This window comes from Hyperolius riggenbachi, chromosome 10 (assembly GCF_040937935.1).
Source record: "Hyperolius riggenbachi isolate aHypRig1 chromosome 10, aHypRig1.pri, whole genome shotgun sequence".
Classification (NCBI taxonomy): Eukaryota; Metazoa; Chordata; class Amphibia; order Anura; family Hyperoliidae; genus Hyperolius; species Hyperolius riggenbachi.
In genome coordinates this window covers 96,958,773-96,983,873 of record NC_090655.1, presented here as the reverse complement: position 1 = coordinate 96,983,873, position 25,101 = coordinate 96,958,773, and the positions used below count along the sequence as shown (strand labels likewise).

The following is a 25,101-nucleotide window of genomic DNA, read 5'->3' as shown; positions in this document are numbered from 1 at the left end:
ATATACATATATATATATATATATACATATATATATATATATATATATACATATATATATATATATATATATACATATATTCATATTAACATATTAATAATTAACATAAAAGTGGGTGTCCTGAATAATTTACTGCACTTAAAAGTGTAGCTCTTTCCAACAGAGAAATTGTGAAGAAAGTCAAGGTGTCAGACAGCACAGTCTCCTTCACTAGCAAAAGGCACTTAGAGACACACACACATATAATGAATTACTCACACTAGATGTCATTTTATATTTCTTTCTTTTTAATAAAACTTGGAACTCACATCTGCAGTGATTTTGGCTAAAAATAATGAACAAAAAAACAGACTGGATAACAGGAATTCTAGGAACAGTGAAAAATTGGAGCTGAGGATAGCCACACAATAGTTTTTTAACTATTGTGGAGGAGGGAAAAAAAACAAAAAAGCAAGAAAACCCGTTTCAAAATCAAACATGTACAAGCATCTTGCGGGGGCAGGGTAACTTTTGCTGAGATACTGAACATTTAAGATGTTTTTCTTGGATCTTGCTAAGGACATATGAGTTAATAGGCAAGAGAAAGCTGATTAAAAGGAAATCGATCTCAAATAAATTAAATGTAATAGTGAATTAGATTACAAATGAGTCACACCAAATTATTAATACAGTTTGGCATGTTTTTTTCCTTACCCAAAAATCGTGTTAATTTATTATACTGTTTCATTACTATTTTTATAGTGAACTACACCTTATAATCTTTTATTGTAGCTCATTAGAGAGAAATCAACTACCGTATATTCCGGCGTATAAGACGAGTTTTTGAACCCTGAAAATCTTCTGCAAAGTGGGGGGGTCGTCTTATACGCCGGTTGTCAGGTGCGGGGTGTGTTAGTATTGTGGCAGGCAGAGCTTACCGGGTGTAGCAGCCTTAGCGGAAAGGTACGCTCATGTCCTCGGTCCTTCTATGTCCTCCACTGTCCCCCTGCATCATTGATGTCCACGTCCCCTTTGTTTGACAATTCAAAGCTGCAATACCATTGCATCTTGCGAGCAGCCGCTCACGTGGGTAACACGGCAGCTTCCTGATTCCGGGTCACCTGACTAGTGACGTGCGCTCCACAATTCAGTGTCTTCCTCTTTCTATGCGCGTCACCAGTCAAGTGATCCGGATACAGGAAGCTGCCTTGTTACCCACGTGAGCGGCCAGGAGGATGGAGGAGACATGTTGTGAAAAGGGGTAGTCTTATACGGCGAGTATATGCCAAATTCGCTGGACACCAGCCGCCTCTTGTCGCAACAACATTGTAATTACAGTGTACTCTCACTGTAATTACTGTTATCGGAGCCCCGGCAAAGCATCTTTGAAGCTCCTGCTTGGGCTCCCCATTGGTCCACCATCTGAGCCAATGAAAATAGTCCAGACAGTAGACCAATGGTAAGCCCTTGCGGGAGCTTCAAAGATGCTTTGCCGGGTACCGATAACAGCATTTACAGCGAGAGTACACTGTAATTACAGCATAGTTGTGCTGTAAATACCATTGCATCTTGTGAGCAGCCGCTCGCGTGGGTAACACGGCAGCTTCCTGATTCTGTGTCACCTGACTGGTGACGTGCACTCCACAATTCAGTGTCTTCCTCTTTCTATGCACGTCACCAGTCAGGTGATCCTGAATCAGGAAGCTGCCTTGTTACTCACGCGAGCGGCTGCTCGCAAGATGCTATGTTATTGCAGCTTTGAATTTTCAAACACAGGGGACGTGGACATAAATGATGCAGGGGGACAATGGAGGACATAGAAGGGCCGCGGACATGAGCGGACCTTTCCGCCAAGGCTGCTGCACCCGGTAAGCTCTGCCTACCACAATACTGACACCCCGCTCTTAAGAATTACACCCTGATCTATTTTCCCTCCCCTGGATGACTGTGGAACGCAGTAATATGCAAAGGTGTATACAGGGGTGGGCCAGGAGGATGGAGGAGGCATGTTGTGAAAAGGGGTAGTCTTATATGGCGAGTATATGCCAAATTCTTTATTTTAACTGGTAAAGTTGGGGGATGTCTTATACGCCGGGTCGTCTTATACGTCGGAATATATGGTATATACACCAGTATACCATTATTGTTATGCACACCTAATTTCTTTTGAATATTTTTTTTAATGGGAAAAGGAAGCAGCAAAAATGCATTGTTTTCACCTATTATAGTATTAAAATAAAAAGTGCTACTGTAGATAAAAACCACAAGCTTTTTAACTCATTTATTCACGTGTATTTTTGCTACAATGAACACTTTTTCACCTTCAACTATAAATATAGTAACAAATATTTTTAATGCTAAAAAATGTGGAAGAGGAGGTTAGTAAGGAGATGACTTGTAATTTTACTATATAAGGAGTCAAGTCTGAATTGTGTATGGCTAATCAATATTTTCATTCTAATAAGTCCAAAAGCATCCCAGCTAGAATGGTGCCCCTATGTTATGTCCGTGTATCCCTTTAAATTGCCCCTTCAAAGCATCCATCCATTCAAAGACATACAGCCTCCCCATTAGAGTGCCTTTATATATAATGCCCCCTTATAGTGGTTCCTATGCTGTGTGTCCTTTGCACTGGTCCCTATAGTCTCTGGTAGTGGTACCTATGGTCTCTCTATAGTGACCTGTGTGCAGTGTCCCCACATAGCAGTTACTGCACTATGGTCCCTGTGTTCCCCAATAGTGGCACTTCTTAACTAAGTTATCTTATTCCTTGGTAAACTAGTGGCCCCTTCTTCTTTCTTATAAACCTCCCTGGTGATTGAGTATTTCCCTTCCTTTATATAGATGTCCCAGGTAGTCTAGCAAACCCCTTTGTTATATAGATCTCACTGGTGGTCTAGTAGTCTCCCCTCCCCCTTAACCTCCCTAGCGGTAAGGATGAGCCTGGCTCGTCCAGCTAAAAGTTTCTGAAAGCGGTATGGATGAGTCAGGCTCATCCATGCTGCCAGGGAGATTTCTATTTGTTCTGCCCCACCGGCTCCACTTTGTGCTTCCATAGGACTGATGGATGCCTGTCAGTCAGCACACGGTGGGTAGCGATCTGAGCAACCCACAGTGTGCCAACCTGCATCCATCAGTCTCAGGAAAGCCCACATGAACCCAGCAAAACAAAGCAGATACGAGCGGGTGGCCGGCAGCATTCTTAATCCCCCCTCCCTCCACTAATCATCTATCCAACCCCCTTCCCTTCTGATCCCCGGGCGCGACATTCATGATCCCCCCTCTCTCTACCGATCTCCCCCCCCCCCCCCCCCCCCCCCCATCTCCTGATCCCCTGGAAATGCTGTGAATAGAGCAGGGGGAGTTTTACTCACCGAGACTCTTTCCAGCGAGGATCGCATATTCTTCTCTGCGTGCAGCTCCGGGCTACTGTATACAGTGCCGTGGACATGGCTGATGACATAATAAGCTGCGTCCCTGGTACTGTATACAGTATCCAGTAGTATACTGTTATAGCTTTTGAAACTTTAAGATTCTTCTTCAAGCATTATACAGAACTGGGTCAGAACCAACAGTGAATTTAACATATGAAGACATATATCTGATTCTGTAGGATCAATCTGACATAATGTCACACGGTATTACCCCTTTAAAATGTAAAAAGACTTGCTCAGTATTCAGATCTGTTGATCCCTGGCAGTGTTCAGATCTACTGAACCCGGGCAGCATTTTTCAATACAGGTTAAACGCAAACAATAATCAACTTTGCTCGCAGACAGTCTGTCTGTGTGTATCAGTAAGGACACAGGCCAAATGGTGTTAAGATTCATACTGATGTCGAGATGCCCATGGATTATATAAATTGATGTCATTTCTTATGCACACTCACTCTGTATATAACCAGATATATACAGTGGGATGCAAAAGTTTAGGCAACCTTGTTAAGAGTCATGATTTTCCTGTATAAATCATTGTTTGTTACGATATAAAAAATGTCAGTTAAATATATCATATAGAAGACACACACAGTGATATTTGAAAAGTGAAATTAAGTTTATTGGATTTACAAAAGTGTGCAATAATTGTTTAAACAAAGTTAGGCAGGTGCATAAATTTGGGCACCACAAAAAGAAATGGAATCAATATTTAGTAGATCCTTCTTTTGCAGAAGTTACAGTCTCTAAACACTTCCAATGAGAGTCTGGATTCTGGTTGAAGGTATTTTGGACCAATACATCTCTAGTTCATTCAGGTTTGATGGCTTCTGAGCATGGACAGCTCTCTTTAACATACACCACAGATTTTCAATTATATTCAGGTCTGGGGACTGAGATGGCCATTCCAGAATGGTGTACTTGTTCCTCTGCATGAATGCCTTAGTGGCTTTTGAGCAGTGTTTAGGGTTGTTGTCTTGTTGAAAGATCCAGCCCCGGCGCAGCTTCAGCTTTGTCACTGATTCCTGGACATTGGTCTCCAGAATCTGCTGATACTGTGTGCAATTCATGCATCCCTCAACTTTGACAAGATTCCCAGTCCCTGCACTGGCTACACAGCTCCACAGCATGATTGAATCACCACCATATTTTACTGTAGGTAGTAGGTGTTTTCCTTGGAATGCTGTGTTCTTTATCCTCCAAGCATAATGCTAAAAGAGTCCTAAAGGTATCACCAGAATCAAAGTTTGTTGGTTTGATGTCTGCATTTGAGGTATGCTAAAGCACATTTGGACAAGTCAGCTTCATTATGGAATTAGGTGTTGTGGACTGATGAAACTAATATTGAGTTATTTGGGCATAACAAGTATGCCCAAATAACTCAATATTAGTTTCATCAGTCCACAGCACCTAATTCCAAAATGAAGCTGACTTGTCCAAATGTGCATTAGCATACCTCAAATGCAGACATCAAACCATCAAACGTTGATTCTGGTGATACCTTTAGGGCTCTTTCATGCAGACATTGCGTTAGAGGGGACGTTAAGGTTGCATAACGTTCCCCTAACGCAATGCATGGTGGTGCTAAACTCGGACACTACATAGAGATGCGTTATGCGTCTCTTGGTGTGCTGTTTTCGTTCGATACTGGTAGAACAAAAACGGCGCATGCGTCCAAAGACTGTGGAGACCACGTGATCGGAACACTCCGCATCACATGGTCCCGCCAGCCAATCGCCGCATAAAGCAGCCGCTCCAGGAAGTAAACACTGCACGTCACACAGTGCAGTAAATATTAATTAGCCATGTGGCTAGGGACAATAGCGGTCCTCTCCTGCACTGAGCATGTGCAAACAGTCTAACACAGCTAAAATCGCATATAACGCACAGCATGCTGCACTTTTTTTGAACGTGCAGCATTACACTGTAACGCAATATGGGCACTGTGAACAGCCCATTGATTTTTCATTACTGTGAGTTGGGCTGCATTACAGTCTGCTCTAACGTGCGCCTGTAATGTCCCACTGTGAAAGCAGCCTTAATGACTAACTGTACATGGTTTATTGCAAGCTTTCTAAACGTTAAGTTTCTTCTTCAGGCATTTTACAGAACTAAATCAGAACCGTACAAAATTCTTCTTCAGGCATTATACAGAACTGGTTCAGAACCGTACAAAATTCTTCTTCAGGCATTATACAGAACTGGTTCAGAACCGTACAATTCTGTACGGTTCTGAAAGTTTAGGTGAACAATCTTTGTCTTCAGGTCATTTGAGAGTTGTTTTGAGACCCTCATGTTGCTATCCTTCAGTGAAAATTAAAAGAGAAGGGAAACTTACAATTAACCGCCTTAAATACTCTTTCTAATAATTGGATTCACCTGTGTATGTAGGTCAGGGGTCACTGAGCTAAATCCAATCTGAGTTCCAATAATTAGTTCTAAAGGTTTTGGAATTAATACAATGACAACAGTGCCCAAATGTATGCACCTACCTAATTTTATATAAACAATTATTGCACACTTTCTGTAAATTCAATAAACTTCATTTCACTTCTCAAATATCACTGTGTGTGTGTCTACTATATGATATATTTAACTGACATTTTTTATCGTAACAACAACGATTTATACAGGAAAATCATAACAATTAACAAGGTTGACCAAACTTTCGTATCCCACTATACAGTAGATAATGCTTGATAATTTGCTGATGTTCATGAAATAAGTTGATTTTCCTTTATATGTGTATCAGATCAATCTATACTTCTATTTCTATGATTGGAAGAAACAGCGTATCCTGCTTAGCTTGCAGTTTATTGCAACCAGACAATCACAAGACTAAGAGAAGACAGCATACAGCCATTACTCAACCAGAAGAATGCTCATACCAGCAGTTTTCACTAACCAATGGACAATCTAACATTAATCTAGCATATTCAGCATTTATCCTTTTATGTCATTTCTAATACAACCCATTTTCATACGTTGTATCAACATGTATCAATAAAGAAAGAGACAGACTGGCACTAGTTTAGGGTAGGGAGGTCAAGGGTTAACCTGGATCACGTACTTCATCTTGCAGCGTGCTCCCGGGAACAGACAATGATGTATGAGATGAAGAGGAAAAAACGAGGCACTGAAGCAATGAAAGTGTACCTTTAATCCTAGGTTGTAGACACAGCGGGGTATACAGTGGGGGTGAGGGGGAGGCCTGACAGCTGTTTCGCTTAGAAAAGCTTCTTCAGAGGCGCGTAGTAGAGAACAGTTGTATCAACATGTGATTAACCATTTCAGCCCCCGGGTATTTTTCACCTTATGCATCCGAGCAATTTTCACCTCCTATTCATTTGCCAATAACGTTATCTCTAATTATCACAATGAATGGATCTATATCTTGTTTTTCCCCACCAATTAGGCTTTCTTTTGGTGGTACATTTTGCTAAGAATTTTTTTTTTTCTAAATGCACTTTAACAGGAATATTAGGAAAAAAATGGAAACAATTCATTATGTCAGTTTTCAGGCCATTATAACTTTAAAATAATACATGCTACCATAATTAAAACCTATGTATTTTATTTTCCCATTTGTCCCGGTTATTACACCATTTAAATTATGTCCCTATCACAATGTATAGCACCAATATTTTATTTGGAAATAAAGGTGCATTTTTTCAGTTTTGCGTCCATCACTATTTACAAGCTTATAATTTAAAAAATGTTTGCAATATACCCACTTCATATGCATATTAAAAAAGTTCAGACCCTTAGGTATCTATTTATGTTTTTTTTTATTGTAATTTTTTTTACTATTAAAAAATGTATTTGGGTAATTTTTTGTGTGGGAAATAAACAGCTAATTTTAAATGTAATAACATGCTATGGGATTGTCCAACGGTCTCAACTCTTTGGAAAGCAATAGAGCAATATATTAAGCAAAAATGTTACCCTTCCTTTTCCCTAACCCCTCAACTAGCATTGCTTTGCATAGATATAGAAAACATTGATCCAACTTTTCGTATGCACATTTGCCATCTAATTCTAGCAACTCAATGTACCATTACCAGCAATTGGAAATCATCGGAAAAATTTGACTTTGCCACTCTCATAGCAACCTATAAACGGAACCCTTTATTAGATGAACTCCTCAGGCCAGGAAAAACAATAAGCACCTAAGCTTAGATTCTCCCAACTAGGAAGACTAGAGGAGAAGGTTAACATTGGTGACTCATTATGCCACTCTTACTGATACATCCCTTATTAGACTTAACAGAATTATATCACAGAAGAGAAGATTGAGATACCAGGGTTTCCAGTTTAAACTGTTTTAGTTTAGTTGACGTTGTTCTTGATCTATTAAGCAGCAACCTAGTACATATATAAATATATAAGTACAGATCATTTTCTTGCTCAAATCTTCATATAGTAGTAATAAGACATGTGAATAGTAGACAATTTACAACCGGGAATAGATATTTTAGATACTGTTAACATTAAGGGCATAACACAACAATAAAGTGTTAACCCGCACTCTCCCTATGAGACTTTCCTAAATTGGCCAACGTATCAGAAGAAATAGACAGTTGTTACTTACATATTTGGATTATCTATAACAGCTATAACAATTATCAGATTTTGATTGATAGGTCTAAGACCGCTGCATCAATCGCACAACTATACCAAGAGACAGTGTTCTACCAGTCAGCCAGAAATAGTTATTGAATGACTGGTCAGCTAGACTGCACTCTATGTATAAATAATCCAAAACTTTACCACTCTTCTCTGAAGATTCTGATTGCCCCACTGGTAAACACACTACAATTAAAAATGTCCACAACATAATAAATTGATAGTACAAATTTCCACAGAATATCATATAGTATGTACTTTGTGTTCACACATGTCTTATCTTTTTCTGTTTGACTGTTGTAATAATCTTGAACCGTACATATACAAAAGTATGTTATCAGTTTCACTATGTGCTATTACTCAATAAAAATTATTGTTGGAAAAAAATATATATTTTTTTAAATGTAATAATATGGGTTTATTTTATTAAAAAAAATGTATGTAGATGTAGTTTTACTATTTGGCCACAAGATGGCCACAGTGAATTTTTATTTGCTCGCTTCCAGGAAGCATAAGGAGGGAAACTTTTTATTTGTCAGAAAGACCACGGCCTCTGATAAGAAGTAATCTGTTTTTCTGCCAGGGACTTGGATCAATGAAAGTGAATTTGTTACCATTCATTGATCTCCGGGCTACTGGGGGTGGCATGGGGGAGCACGCAGAAGCACAGCAGCAGCCGCCTGGACGTGACAATCACGTCCAGGTGGCTTAAATTGTGAAACCACGTCATAAGCTTAATAAAAGCTCTTCCCGAATTTTTGTGTCCCAGAGCATTATACCGTCTGCTTCGAGGTGATAGTCTCTCCATGCATGCATAACTTTTTTGTTTTCTGGTAACCAGAGGCCTACACTCTGGGAGAGGAAAAAAACTCCATTTTCTTATTGCTACATCAATACATACTCATAAACCCTGGTCTTATGTTTAAGTGTCTTATGAGTGTGAAATATCTTCAGAAATGTGTATTCACATATCCAGCGTTCTTTCCCAGATTTTAAATTTCTCCTTAAAATGGTAATTTTTAAGTTCCTTATGCTAAACTATCAACCTTGGAGCTGGTACTTGCTCCACTATGAGGCTGCTTCAGTGCTGGATGGTGGGGAGAGGTGATTGTCAGTGAAATATAGGAGAGGTGAGTCACACTTATCTGGCATTACTTTTGTCTGCCAAACACTGCATTGGTATGGAGAGAAGGTAAATGAGGGCAGGGTGGGAATTAGACTCAGTGCAGAAGGACCAAGACCTCTGAATATCCCCATCTAGGAAACTAGACCCCCCTAATGTATTTGATAAGGGTTTTCATGAAGGGGTATAATTATTATATACTACCTTTATACATGCTACATTATATAATGATCTAGATCACAGGAGATTTGGGCGCAGCAAGTGCCACCATAGGCTGTAATAGGAATAGCTGCACTCACTGAGTAACTTGGGCGCCATCAAAAGAGGGAGCTCCTATTACTTTTAAAACACTATACCAGCAATAGCTGGTGTAAAAATGTAATGTGTTGGTTGCAAACAACACACCTTCTGTTCGGCACCAGCAGCTTATAGCTGCGCACAGTGATGTGACATTCCCACAGCCGACAGATATCTCATCTTAACCACTTGATGACCCAGCCTTTACCCCCCTCCCCCTTAAGGACCAGTGCTGTATTTGCTGATCTGTGCTGGGTGGGCTCTACAGCCCACAGCACAGATCAAACACCAGGCAGAGTGACCAGATCGCCCCCCTTTTTTCCCCACTAGGGGGATGATGTGCTGGGGGGGTCTGATCACTCCTGCCTGCGTGTGGCTGGCGGGGGGGCACCCTCCACCACAGGATTCCCCCTCTCCCTCTCCTCCCTCCCTTCCCCGGAGATCCGAGGCTGCACAGGAATGGATCTGTCCTGTGCAGCCTCTAACAGGCTCCTGCCTGTCGTGACAGTGATCCCCGGCTGCTGATTGGCCAGGGATCACTGATCCAGTACAACGCTGCTACTGTTAGCAGCATTGTACAAATGTAAACAAAGCGGATTATTTCAGCTTGTGTTTACATTTAGCCTGCGAGCCGCGATCGGCGGCCCGCAGGCTATTCACGGAGCCCCCCGCCGTGAATTGACAGGAAGCAGCCGCTCGCACGAGCGGCTGCTTCCTGATTAATTAGCCTGCAGCCGGCGATGCAGATCTGCGTCGCTGGTCCTACAGCTGCCACTTTGCCGACGCGCGGTATGAGTGCGCGGTCGGCAAGTGGTTAATAGTGGTTTCCAGATACCTCAAGCTTTCAGGAAGTTATTTGGCAAATAAAGGAATACAGATGTGTGCATCAGTTATCTTTGCGATATGTTCATTAACTCAGTGAAGCAATCAATCTTTAGTAGGTCATCTTAAGCGATTCAGGCATTTGAGCTAGTCCTTATGAATAACTCAGGCTTTCTCTTGTGAACATCTATGCTACGTTGCACTAAGACAGCTGCTACAGCATACAGACACAGGAAGCTGAAGTTACACAGGAAGTTAGGAAGTTACTAGAAACGTATAAGCAGACAGAGGTGCCAAAAGGATAAAATATTCTAAAATGTTTAAAATGAGAAGAAGTAGAGGTGGATTTCCCCCCCCCAATCAGACACTCACACACACGAGTGTTGTGTATTATTCAATACAACAAAAATGTATTTATATACTCCAGAAAGCGCAAGTGCAACACGTTTTACGGGCACCTCCCGCTTCATCTGGGAATAGAAACGGAGCATGAAACCCAAATAGGTCTGGTGCAAAGCTCAGCACCTCTGTCAAGAGTCTAGAAGTAGAAGTAAAAATTCCCCGAGACCGTCCGTTCCTTATAAGCAGCCAGTCAAGGGTTAACACTGTAATCCACCCAAGGGGTGGAATCTGCTGTCCATCACATGCTAGGCACTCAATTGGAAGGCCTGAGCCTGTGATGCATAACCAGACTGCACATGCACTGGAAAATTCAATTTTCCAGTAACTTATTCCCTTTATTCTAAGGAACATGTTGTTTACTGTACGCTGGCCATTGTTTACCTTGTTGCTGCCTGGATGCCGGTACATAGAGCTAGTGTTGGGCGAACATCTAGATGTTCGGGTTCGGGCCGAACAGGCCGAACATGGCCGCGATGTTCGGGTGTTCGACCCGAACTCCGAACATAATGGAAGTCAATGGGGACCCGAACTTTTGTGGTTTGTAAAGCCTCCTTGCATGCTACATACCCCAAATTTACAGGGTATGTGCACCTTGGGAGTGGGTACAAGAGGAAAAAAAAATTAGCAAAAAGAGCTTATAGTTTTTGAGAAAATCGATTTTAAAGTTTCAAAGGGAAAACTGTCTTTTAAATGCGGGAAATGTCTGTTTTCTTTGCACAGGTAACATGTTTTTTGTCGGCATGCAGTCATAAATGTAATACATATAAGAGGTTCCAGGAAAAGGGACCGGTAACGCTAACCCAGCAGCAGCACACGTGATGGAACAGGAGGAGGGTGGCGCAGGAGGAGAAGAAGGCCACGCTTTGTGAGACACAACAACCCCGGCCTTGCATGAGGGCAAGAAGCGTGCGGATAGCAGGCTTTGTACCGCCATGCAGTCATAAATGTAATAAAGATAAGTGGTTCAATAAACAGGGACCACGCGGCAACGCTAACCCAGCAGCAGCAGACGTGATGGAACAGGAGCAGGCGCAGGAGGAGAAGGCCACGGTTTTTGAGACACAACAACCCAGGCCTTACATGAGGACAAAAAGCGTGCGGATATAGCAGCAATGCTTTTTGCCGCCATGCAGTCATAAATGTAATACAGATGAGAGGTTCAATAAACAGGGCCCGGAAACGCAACACCATCCCAGATGTTCATTGGTCATGTTACTTGGTTGGGGTCCTGGAGTGTTGCGTAGTCATTTCCAATCCAGGATTGATTCATTTTAATTTGAGTCAGACGGTCTGCATTTTCTGTAGAGAGGCGGATACGCCGATCTGTGACGATGCCTCCGGCAGCACTGAAACAGCGTTCCGACATAACGCTGGCTGCCGGGCAAGCCAGCACCTCTATTGCGTACATTGCCAGTTCGTGCCAGGTGTCTAGCTTCGATACCCAATAGTTGAAGGGTGCAGATGGATGGTTCGACACAGCTACGCCATCTGACATGTAGTCCTTGACCATCTTCTCCAGGCGATCGGTGTTGGAGGTGGATCTGCACGCTTGCTGTTCAGTGGGCTGCGGCTGCATGGGTGTCAGAAAATTTTCCCACTCCAAGGACACTGCCGATACCATTCCCTTTTGGGTACTAGCTGCGGCTTGCGTTGTTTGCTGCCCTCCTGGTCGTCCTGGGTTTGCGGAAGTCAGTCTGTCTGCGTACAACTGGCTAGAGGAGGGGGAGGATGTCAATCTCCTCTCTAAAGTCTCCACAAGGGCCTGCTGGTATTCTTCCATTTTGACCTGTCTGACTCTTTCTTCAAGCAGTTTTGGAACATTGTGTTTGTACCGTGGATCCAGAAGGGTATAAACCCAGTAATTGGTGTTGTCCAGAATGCGCACAATGCGTGGGTCACGTTCAATGCAGTCTAGCATGAATTGAGCCATGTGTGCCAGAGTCCTACCAGAATCCTCATCATCCTCTTGTGAGCGTTGTGATAGTTGTTGTGATGCATCATAGTCGTCACCTTCCTCCTGGTCTGCTTCTGCTGACCATTCGCGTTGAATTGTGGAAGTCCAACGTGCACCGCTCTGGCCCTCGTCAGTGGTGGCATGAAATTCCTGCTCCAACTCCAGCTGTTCCTCCTCCTCTTCTTCGTCATAGCTGCTGGGGCCAGCGTTCCCTGAGGCGGATGGCCTGATGTTGGTACCATCACGCTGATCGTTTTCTCCTTCAGATTCCCCCAGTTGCATCATGACAGCTGTTTCCTTGATTTTTAACATCGACCTCTTCAGTAAACACAGCAGTGGTATGGTAATGCTGACTGAAGAGTTGTCACTGCTCACAAGCAACGTGGATTGCTCAAAATTTTGGAGGACTTGGCAGAGGTCCAACATGTTGGCCCAATCGGATCCACAGAAGCTTGGCAGCTGGCCGGATGCGCCTCGGTACTGCGCCGTCATGTACTGGACCACTGCACTCTTCTGCTCGCAAAAGCGGGCTAGCATGTGCAGCGTAGAATTCCAGCGCGTAGGGACATCACACAGCAAGCGATGGTGGGGGAGATTGAAGCGCTCCTGCATCTTGGCGAGTGCCCCCGAAGCAGTACTGGAATTTCTACAATGTTTGGACACTCGACGCACCTTCAACAGCAGATCGGGCACGCCTGGGTATGTCCTCAGGAACCGCTGAACTACTAGGTTCATCACGTGCGCCAGGCAAGGGATGTGTGTCAGCTTAGCCAACCTTAAAGCGCGAATGAGATTACTCCCATTATCACACACAACCATGCCCGGTTTCAGGTCCAGCGGTGCCAGCCACAAATCCGTCTGTTCCTTTATTCCCCTCCAAATTTCCTCCCCTGTGTGCTGCTTATCCCCAAGGCAGATTAGCTTCAGCAACGCTTGCTGACGCATGCCAACAGCTGTGCTGCACTGCTTCCACGATCCTACTGCTGCTGGGTTAGCGTTTCCGGATGAGGTACAGCTTTGAGATGCGTTGGAGGAGAAGGAGTCAGAGAGGTAGGTGCTGCTGTTATCCAGTGGGAGGGACGGCGGTGCAGCTGTTTGTGGCGTGGGCAACACCCGTGCCGTAGCAGGTGAGGAATCGCTGCCAGGCTCCACAAGGTTCACCCAGTGCGCGGTAAGGGAGATGTATCGACCCTGGCCGAACGCACTCGTCCAGGTGTCAGTGGTGAGGTGAACCTTGCAGGCAACGGCATTCTTCAAGCTTCGGGTTATTTTGCTGACCACGTGCTCATGCAACTCAGGCACTGCAGAGCGTGCAAAGTGGTAGCGGCTGGGAACCACGTAACGTGGGATGGCCACTGACATCATGCCCTTGAAGCTGTTTGTCTCCACCAATCGATATGGCAGCATTTCGCAGGCCAGAAGCTTGGCTATGCTGGCTGTTACTGCCACGGCCCGGGGGTCATTTGCTGGCAATTTCCTCTTGCGCTCAAACATCTCCGACACAGACAACTGAACCGTAGCGCTGCACACGGAAGGGCTGTTGGTTGTTGTGTTTGATGAACACTGGGAGACCTCAAGAGCACTACTCCGGAAAGTGACAGTGTCAGCGTCGTCTGATGTTTGTGAATGTTGTGAACCACGCAATGGCTGGGCTACTGCTGCTGCTGAGGCGGGTCTGGTGGTGAGTCTGGTGAACCCAAGGGAGGCAGTGTTGTTTCTGGTACCCTGTCCTGACGCGTTTGCCCAAAGAGTGGGATGTTTGGATAGCATGTGACGGCTCATGCTGGTGGTGGAGAGGTTGTTAATATTTTTCCCCCTGCTCAGGCGGGTCTTGCACACCTTGCAAATCGCCATGGTAACATCCTCAGTGCAGTCTTCAAAGAAAGCCCAGACTTTGGAGCACCTGCCTCCTTGCTGGCGATTTCTGTTTGCTCCTCTTTTGCCTCTCACTTGAACTTCCACGCTTGTGGTGCCTGAAATTGCGCGCCGCCTACCTTGTGGCACAAGGCGAACTCGTGCAGCAGTGTGTTCTTCAACAGACTCATCTGTGCTGCTGCTACGACGGCGATGTTCTCGTTCACAAACAAAATCTGGGTCTCTGTCCACATTGTCCATACCCTCCTCTTCCATCTCCTCAAACTCGTCATATGTCATTGTGGGCCACCGCCGTGGAGTAGAGCTCCCCACAACAACCTCTGCGCAGCACACTCCAACGTCGTCTTCCAGATCTTGTCGGCCGACCTCCTGCAATTGCAACCCCTCCTGCCCAAATTGCTCTGGGATTTGGGTTTCCGAGTCCTCTTCGGACTCGCCTTGTATTTCAGTGCGCGGTGCATTTCCCACAGTTAACGGTTGTGAATCCAGGCACAACATTTCTGGCTGTTCCTCCATTGACCTTTGAAAGGTGGAAGTTTGTTGGGCTGGGAATAGCTCCTGCGAATACCCCATTGTGTCCTGAGGTAATTCATCGGACTGGTTATCTGGCAGTTGTGTGCGTGGTGTCGCTGCCGGTTGTGTCAGCTTTGTGCCCACTGGCTCCTTGTAACTGGCTGAGGACTCGGACCTCGTGCGTGATGTGCTGGTGCTGCTTAACCCACTGCTGGACGCTTGAGAGGTCATCCAAGTAATTATCTGGTCCTGTTCTTTTGGATTTGTGAGGGTTGTTGTCCTGGACAACATGGGCGGTATTGAGTGGGTTTTCTTGGGTGCTCCCCTGTGGCCTGTACGTGAACCGTCAGGGGAAACACCTCTTCCCTTGCCCCTCCCTCTTTCACCGGATTTCTTCCTCATTTCACTTATCCTTACAGTACACGCTGACTGGCAGCAGTACAGTGGCAGTACAGAAATGCTATACAGTACCACTATTCCCAGCAGCGACACAGAGCACAATGCTATACAGTGACGGGTGAGCGGTGTACCACTATTCCCAGCAGCGACACAGAGCACAATGCTATACAGTGACGGGTGAGCGGTGTACCACTATTCCCAGCAGCGACACAGAGCACAATGCTATACAGTGGCGAACGAGCGGTGTACCACTATTCCCAGCAGACACAGAACAGTACACAGAATGCTATATAGTGTGGCTGAACGAGCGGTGTACCACTATTCCCAGCAGACACAGAACAGTACACAGAATGCTATATAGTGTGGCTGAACGAGCGGTGTACTACTGTTCCCAGCAGACACAGAACAGTACACAGAATGCTATATAGTGTGGCTGAACGAGCGGTGTACTACTGTTCCCAGCAGACACAGAACAGTACACAGAATGCTATATAGTGTGGCTGAACGAGCGGTGTACTACTGTTCCCAGCAGACACAGAACAGTACACAGAATGCTATATAGTGTGGCTGAACGAGCGGTGTACCACTGTTCCCAGCAGACACAGAACAGTACACAGAATGCTATATAGTGTGGCTGAACGAGCGGTGTACCACTGTTCCCAGCAGACACAGAACAGTACACAGAATGCTATATAGTGTGGCTGAACGAGCGGTGTACCACTATTCCCAGCAGACACAGAACAGTACACAGAATGCTATATAGTGTGGCTGAACGAGCGGTGTACTACTGTTCCCAGCAGACACAGAACAGTACACAGAATGCTATATAGTGTGGCTGAACGAGCGGTGTACTACTGTTCCCAGCAGACACAGAACAGTACACAGAATGCTATATAGTGTGGCTGAACGAGCGGTGTACCACTATTCCCAGCAGACACAGAACAGTACACAGAATGCTATATAGTGTGGCTGAACGAGCGGTGTACTACTGTTCCCAGCAGACACAGAACAGTACACAGAATGCTATATAGTGTGGCTGAACGAGCGGTGTACTACTGTTCCCAGCAGACACAGAACAGTACACAGAATGCTATATAGTGTGGCTGAACGAGCGGTGTACTACTGTTCCCAGCAGACACAGAACAGTACACAGAATGCTATATAGTGTGGCTGAACGAGCGGTGTACTACTGTTCCCAGCAGACACAGAACAGTACACAGAATGCTATATAGTGTGGCTGAACGAGCGGTGTACCACTATTCCCAGCAGACACAGAACAGTACACAGAATGCTATATAGTGTGGCTGAACGAGCGGTGTACTACTGTTCCCAGCAGACACAGAACAGTACACAGAATGCTATATAGTGTGGCTGAACGAGCGGTGTACTACTGTTCCCAGCAGACACAGAACAGTACACAGAATGCTATATAGTGTGGCTGAACGAGCGGTGTACTACTGTTCCCAGCAGACACAGAACAGTACACAGAATGCTATATAGTGTGGCTGAACGAGCGGTGTACCACTGTTCCCAGCAGACACAGAACAGTACACAGAATGCTATATAGTGTGGCTGAACGAGCGGTGTACCACTGTTCCCAGCAGACACAGAACAGTACACAGAATGCTATATAGTGTGGCTGAACGAGCGGTGTACTACTGTTCCCAGCAGTGACACACAATGACTGGGGGGGACCCTGGCTAGCGTGGCTGGAGCGCGAACTACCCTGCCTGCCTACCCAAAGCTAAACCCACAGACAAATGGCGGAGATATGACGTGGTTCGGGTATTTATTTACCCGAACCACGTGACAGTTCGGCCAATCAGAGCGCGTTCGGGTCCGAACCACGTGACCCGTTCGGCCAATCACAGCGCTAGCCGAACGTTCGGGGAACGTTCGGCCATGCGCTCTTAGTTCGGCCATATGGCCGAACGGTTTGGCCGAGCACCGTCAGGTGTTCGGCCGAACTCGAACATCACCCGAACAGGGTGATGTTCTGCAGAACCCGAACAGTGGCGAACACTGTTCGCCCAACACTACATAGAGCTGATAATTGTTTTATGCCCTTCGTGAAATATAAACAACTGTTCCTAAAACCTTCAGCATTGTTTCTAGAAAATGTAATTTAAATAGACACTCTGCATATAAAGTCTTTTTACTAAAACCAGTTCTCTAAAGTAAAGGGGGCCCACAAAATATACAATATACAATTCTAATTTACACTTCACTATGCTAAACAAAACTTTAATACACTATATTGTATTGCACTATACTACCGTAACACCTACACTATAACACAATTTAAACTTTTATGAAAAAAAAAAGGTTTTACCCAATCTAGATATGATCTGTTCTCTTTGAGAAAGAGCAGATCATTACTAGCTGCCTACTTTGTTGTGATCACATGATCACGAGTGCCAATTGGCTGCTCTGCTACTAGCTATGGGACCCGGCTACAGTGTAGAGCCAAGTCCAATAGTGCATTACTGGGAGGACAGTAATGTCATGATCCCTTTGTCATGATCACTGCAATCATGTGACCTGCAAAGCACTGATTGGCCATTCTGACACTACCTATGGGACCCTGTTACAGAGTACTGCCGTGTGGGATACTCACAGCGGCGGAGATGGGTGGGTGCAGAAACCAGCTGCCATTTATAAATGGCGCTGCAGCTGACAACTGAAAGCCATGTGCCATTTATACTGTAAATGGTTCATGGTAGTAAAGTGGTTAATAATAGTATAAGAAAAAAATAATTGTGTAAAAAGTACTAAATTGTATGGTTTACATTCCTATTTTTATAGCCCAATCTACACGATACGATTATTTGTACGATTCGATTACAATTCTATTTACGATTCGATTAACTCTGACATGTCCGATCGGGATTCGATTCCATTCAGTTCGATTTACAGTTGCAAAACAATGGCAAATCCAATTGCATCGAATCGAATCCCGATTGGACATGTCGTATTTAATCGAATCGTAAATAGAATCGTATCATGTAGATTGGGCTTAAGTCTTGTAAAGCAATTCTCATTTAATGCTGGTACTACCATTGTACATGAGGCAGGTAATCCTGATAAAAACTTAGCTGGAGTAAATGAATTTTGGTAAATTGCAGACAACAAATGTAAAATGGGAGACTAGCTTTAAACTAACTTCATTTCCCAAAGCACGTTTGCTTAGGGACACTATTTAATTCCTCTCACTCATTTATTCTTCACATTCACTCTTTAAACAGCTCCAGTCATCTCCAACTCAAAAACAATATCTCACATCTGACCTTTTCTCACTCAGAACACTACTAAAATGTTAGTACATGTCTTTATTCCCCTTCAGTCTATGGCTAAGGTGTGCTCTTTGCTAAATATAACCTAAACCACTTTCCTCTAGGTATACATTTTGTATACTATCCCACCTCTTGGTTTTCAACCTTATCCATTAGGTTTTAAGTTTGCTGGGTTAGGGTTCTCTTACCCTTTTGTGTTTTGGAATTTGTTATACTTTTTATTCATCATATTGCATTTATGATGTTAGATTAGTCAAACTCTGTTTTATATATACCTTTGTCTGTATCCCCTTGATGACATTTTTGGTTTGAAATGCAGTGTTTATGTGGGATTTCCCTTTATTGCATCATTCTCAGTTTGTGTAATGAAATTCAGTATCTTACCTTCACTTTCAGCACTGATGCAAACATCCGAGCATCTTCTGATACTCCACCCAGATAAAGCTTTTTGGAAAATTGGGGGTCATGGTCATTTTCATCCCGTATTTCAATGTACACCAGTGCTGTGTTGGCTTATGAGAAAATGCAAAAAATATCAAGCATTAGATTAAATTGCATAAAATCAAAATGGATTAGCAAACTTAAGTATATTTTAAGTGATTCTACTAATAAACCACAAAAAAGTTAAATGCCTTCTAAACAGCATTAACACATGCAGGCAAAAATATTTCAGGAGTTATGAAGAGAACCCTCTTAATTTAAAAATTAAATAGTGGCCTTTTTTTTTTTTAAATAAAAGTGCAGATATCCTGTTCACCAGGAAAAAAAATATTTCTGCTTAAATAGTGCTATCCCTATTGTATTTTCATATTAATAATTGTTATTTACCATGGCAATGATCGGCACATAGACTGTAGTATCCATATGTAGAAAACTGCCAGCATTTCAGGATAAAATACAATATACATACAAAAATGCCCTATATTTGTCCACACAATGGAGGTTTTCAATGCAGTTAGTAGGTGTTGTAAGTCTAAGGACATGGGTTTTCGATAACTATTTGCTATACTGAAACTATGTAGTTATGTTATGTTATGCATGACTGCAAATCAGATAATTTCACTACACCACAAAATGTGAAGCTTCTGGGGAAATTTCTTTGCATTCTAAATTTGACATTGTAGTGTGCGCCCATAGATTACTCAGTTAATTCAATCCAGACTTAAATGTATGTATTCTATACATGCTTTGACAAAGATAATAATGGTTCTCAGCTATACATCTGGAGTTAAATAATAGCGGAACCCCAGTGCTGATTGACACACCCACTGCATAATAGCTGGCCAATTTAATATCTAAGCGTGCCATAGCCCAAATTTACATTGTGGTCTATGGTGGTACCTGATTTTGTGATTGGTCCCTCTACCAAGATTCACTGTTTTAGGTATTATGTACATTCTGTTAATCTGATTGGCTAGTGTTAGTATCATGGCACAACTGGTCTAAATTTTAAAATAAAACTTTAATAACATAAGCAGAAATTACTCTTTTTCTCAACAAGGATACATCCATTATGCTTTGTATCTATCTCATCCAAATATGCCAAGTTCATATTTCAGCCTTGCCCTTTTGTTGTGCAGAGTGGGTGTATTTTTTTTTATTGTGCATAGCTGCAACATTTGCATTATTAAAAACGTATTGTCTGTGTGACCATGAGCAATCTGCTCTGTGACCCAGCGCTCTACACAACACAGTAATCATGTTTATTTTCATTTTTGTCCTCATTTTAAAGCAAATAAATAATGTTATTAATCTTTACATGTCTTTCAATCATGAAAAGACTGAAGGAAGAAAGAAATGGAGATGGCAAAGTATTCCATATTTTTTCCTCAAAGTCAAATAACTCTACAACATCAGACCAAATGTTTATTTAGCTAGTGAAGGAATATTTTGAAAATATGTAGTAAATATTTTCCTAGCCAAAAAGGTGTCTCTTTAGTAAATATATTCTCTTAATTTTGGGAACTGCAGATGGGCAGGTGAATGTTAAAACCTAAAAGTAAACTTGGCACTATAACATACAAAAATTGAAAATATGAGTGCTAAAATCAATATGAGAATGTGTCTTCACCCATTGGGGGGCAAACTTGTGCGACCATATTTGCACTACAAAACCCCAAACCACAAGCGCCTACAAAACACTTAACATTCTTTATTTATTGGGTATAGAAACCACAGGTACGAAAAACCCAATTCCCCAACCAAGTTGCGGGTATAACCCACCATCTCCTCATATTTGAACAGACAGCGGGCTGCTCTCTCACTAACACATGCACACTGCACTCAAAAACACAATAACTGACTATCCCTTGATTACAGGGGTATTTGCTGCCAAAAATTCTTACTAAAGCGCCATCTGAGTTATGGCTTAACTTGCAGTTCCTTGAAACCAGTGTGTGGCAGTCTAATACAGGTGTAGTCACGCAGCTCCAGCTGCATAAACAAGCAGGTTCATCATGCTGCACTCCCAGCACAATTTCAGGTAGTTTGTCTTGGCTTAATGAAAAGCACTTTGCCCGTGTGGGCTCTCACCACTCTCACAAGGGTCTGATTGCCACTTTCCACTGTGATTCAGGCAGCGTTCGTGGCTGTGATACTTTGCATCATGTGCTGATCTTCAGCATGGTGCGAGGCAGTCTATCCTCCAGCATGACTTCACCTGCTACCTGTATCAGAGATGTGTGGTAGGCCGGCCTCCACAACATTTATCACTCTCCAATCAGGGCTTCGTCAGGTGTTGGAGGCGCTGTCCTATCGCAATCTCTTGATGTGCATGACATCACAGGTGTGCATATCTTTTAGAAGAATCTGTTAAATTCTTAAGGCGGACTCATTTAACTACAATTTGTATTAAGGTGGACTCCTTAAACTACAATGTGTATTATTCAGTATTTATATTGCGTCACCATCTTTCTCAGCATTTTACAGAGTATATCTTGTCACTTAACTGTCCCCCAGAGGAACTTGCAATGTGTAACGCCATAAGCAGTTCAGTTGTTCTTATTCACACAGGTGCTGCAGTGTCCAATATTTGTCCACATTTTTTTTATATGTCACCCCAATAGTTCAATATGTTGTTCACAACAGTCCACAATTAAGAGGCTGTTTTTGTACTCTCTGGAATTGACTTGACATTTTGACTTTTTATCATAAGTAATGTTCCAGGCTGGGGTCATATTATAGGCTTTATGCAATTTGCTTGACTAGTAGTATATCTTTCACACGACATGCACAATGTCACACACAGTTCAATGCATGAATATAAGGAGCTTATTATCATTGTGGCAAGAAAGGTTGCAGGTACGATTTTCCATCCACAGCACCCAGGAATGTGCTGGTAATATGTACCAAATGGCACACATTATATTTAGCACATGGGAACATCCCACGTGGCTTAGCAGAGGAGCCCAATCACATCCTCGCTGACACTGTAATCATCAGCCTTTACTCAGAACTGACAAGCCTGCCATGGAGGTCAGGTGCCCTCTTCGCCACCAACATTTAGTCCGCTACAACACCAACAATAGTCCCTTACAACTTCCCCAAGTTTGGAATCCAACCTGAGCAAATTCCAATGCTTTTTCATTATTTGTCTAAATTTGCCCCAGTGGGAGCCATACTGGATTACCATCCTGACAGTTTTTTCACTCAAATAGTTTTTGCTGATAGAAGCAATTGCCTGGTTGTGGTTTTTGCTCTTATCGCCACCCTCTCCAATACTCCTCTCCAATTTGCTTGTTGAGCTACCGCCACCACCACCACCCCCACCACCACCACCACCACCCCAGTCTCTAGCCTCACTCCTAAAATAATTCTTGTTAAAGCAAATTGTGTGGACACGCAATAATTGTCCCACAGGAATGCCCCTGACAGGAAGATGAAAGCTAAATGCATGCAGTAAGGTTTTGCCTGTGATAGGTTTCCTAAAAGTACTAGTTCTGGTTTTGTCATTTTCTTTAATGTTCATCAGATCAAGAAAGCTGATCTGAATCCCCACATCTACAACCACTAATTAAACCGCAGGAAAATAATTTAGGATTCGAAAAAAAAAGTCTAGATTAGTTATTTCACACACTGCAGAGAGCCTGATATTTAGCCAGCAGTACAGTGTTAATTGGAATTATACAATTGGAAAACTGTATGATTTAGCACTCAGTACTCATTGCTGGTGAGATTTCATAATTGAATCAGACCCTGTGTATTTTATGAAAGCAACATACAATTAGAATAATTAGAATAATTGCAAAAATAGTCAATTAACCCTTTGTTAGAGCTGACAGTGTACGCCATATTTACAGTCAGTGTGACAAAGTTTTGTTGAGGGGCACTGCCTCTTCATATGATTGTATGTCTTTAGTCATGATGAAGAATACATTTTGTTTTATGAAGAATAGTATGGTCAGAGTCTGCATTAGTTGCCATAGCATCTATTGCCGTAACACATATAATAATAAAAAAAGCCTGTCTTTTACATCGCTGAATTGCTAACAACTATTTCTGCGGGTAATTTTTTTTTGTTTGTTTTTGCTTGAAAGGTAGCTTGAATTTACATGAGCTCAAACATGAGCCTTGTAATATTATCTAAATATAGAGCTAATATAGAGCTCAGTCATGGTCATTTATTGCTTCAAGAAAACAAGCTGGCAAGCAAAATTTCAGCAATACTGATGGCTTCTAAGGTTCAGAAAATGTAATTTCTATCTCATGTATGTTTAACTCAAAATATACCTTGCTGAAAATAAATATCAATAACTCATAGCGTGGCGTGTAAGAAAAATGTGTATATTAACCACTTTGTTCTATCTGGATGGATATATCCATCCAGATAAACTGTGCAGCTCCCGCCGCCTGCCGTTAGCCCCTCGATCAGTGAATGGGAATATAGTTCACCGTTAGCCCCTCGATCAGTGAATGGGAATATAGTTCCCATTCACCGATCTAAGCCCCCCCCCCCCCAAAAAAAAACAAAGGTCTCTTATCTGCGTTTTTTCTGCAAAAAAAAAGTTCCCCGTCCTCTTTCTAGTTCCTGGAAGCGTGATCGTACGCTTCCAGGACTTTTTTGACTGTGGCCATCTTGTGGCCAAATAGTAAACTTAAACTGCACCCACAAACATTTTTTATTAAATAATTACATTACTTTACATTTAAAATTAGCTGCTTACCTCCCACACCAAAAATTACCCAAACATTTTTTAATTAAAAAAAATGAAAAAAAATTACAATAAAAAAAACAACAACATAAATATTTACCTAAGGGTCTGAACTTTTTAAATATGCATTTCAAGAGAGTATATTGTTATATTTTTTTTAAATTATAAGCTTGTAAATAATGATGGACGCACATTGAAAAAATGCACCTTTTTATTCTAAATAAAATACTGGCACCATAAATTGTGATAGGGACATAATATAAATGGTGTAATAACCGGGACAAATGGCCAAATAAAATACATGGATTTTAATTACAGTAGCATGTATTAATTTCAAACTATAATGGCCAAAATCAGAAAAAATGAATTTTTTCCATTTCTTTCTTAATCTTCCTGTTAAAACAGATTTACAAAAATATAATTCTTAGCAAAATGTACCACCCAAAGAAAGCCTAATTAGTGGCAGAAAAAAACAAGATATAGATCAATTAATTGTGATAATTAGTGATAAAGTTATTGGCTAATGAATGGGAGGTGAAAGTTGCTCGGATGCATAAGGTGAACAACACTGTAGGCTGAAGTGGTTAAAAGGGCACTACAGCGAAAAACTGTAAAATTTAAAATATGTGCAAACATATACAAATAGGAAGTATGTTTTTTCCACAGTAAAATGAGCCATAAATTACTTTTCTCCTATAATGCTGTCACTTACAGTAGGCACTAGGCAGTATAAATCTGACAGAAGTGACAGGTTTTGGACTAACCCATCTCTTTATAGGGGATTCTCAGCAAGACTTTTATTCTTTATAAAGATATTCCCTGAAAAGGATTTAAACAATGATGCTGGCCAGCTTCCCTGCTCCCTACACAGTTTTTTGGCAGTTGGACAGAGCAACTGCCATTCACTAAGTGCTTTTGAAAATAAATATATCCTTGAGAATCCCCTATAAAGAGATGGACTAGTCCAAAACCTGTCACTTCCGCCAGATTTCTACAACCTACTGTAAGTGACAGCAACATAGAAAAAAAGTAATTTATGGCTCATTTTACTCTGGAAAAAATGTACTTCTTATTTGTATATGTTTGCACATATTTAAAATTTTACAGTTTTTCGCTGTAGTGCCCCTTTAAAGGAAATATACAAGAAATAAATAATCAAAATGGGTTTACAAATGCAATATTTTATGTATTTCTTGTAATAAATATTTGTTGATTGCTATGGGCAACAACACTA

General features: G+C 42.3%; 1 protein-coding gene across 1 annotated transcript in view; it reads right to left on the bottom strand.

The window, feature by feature from the left end:
• PCDH15 (protocadherin related 15) overlaps positions 1 to 25,101 on the bottom strand; it is a 1,564,441-nt gene that overhangs the window by 271,018 nt on the left and 1,268,322 nt on the right. The window contains exon 27 of the mRNA XM_068257852.1: positions 19,102 to 19,229. Within this exon, the coding sequence (XP_068113953.1) occupies positions 19,102 to 19,229 (128 nt within the window). The remainder of the gene's footprint in view (positions 1 to 19,101; positions 19,230 to 25,101) is intronic.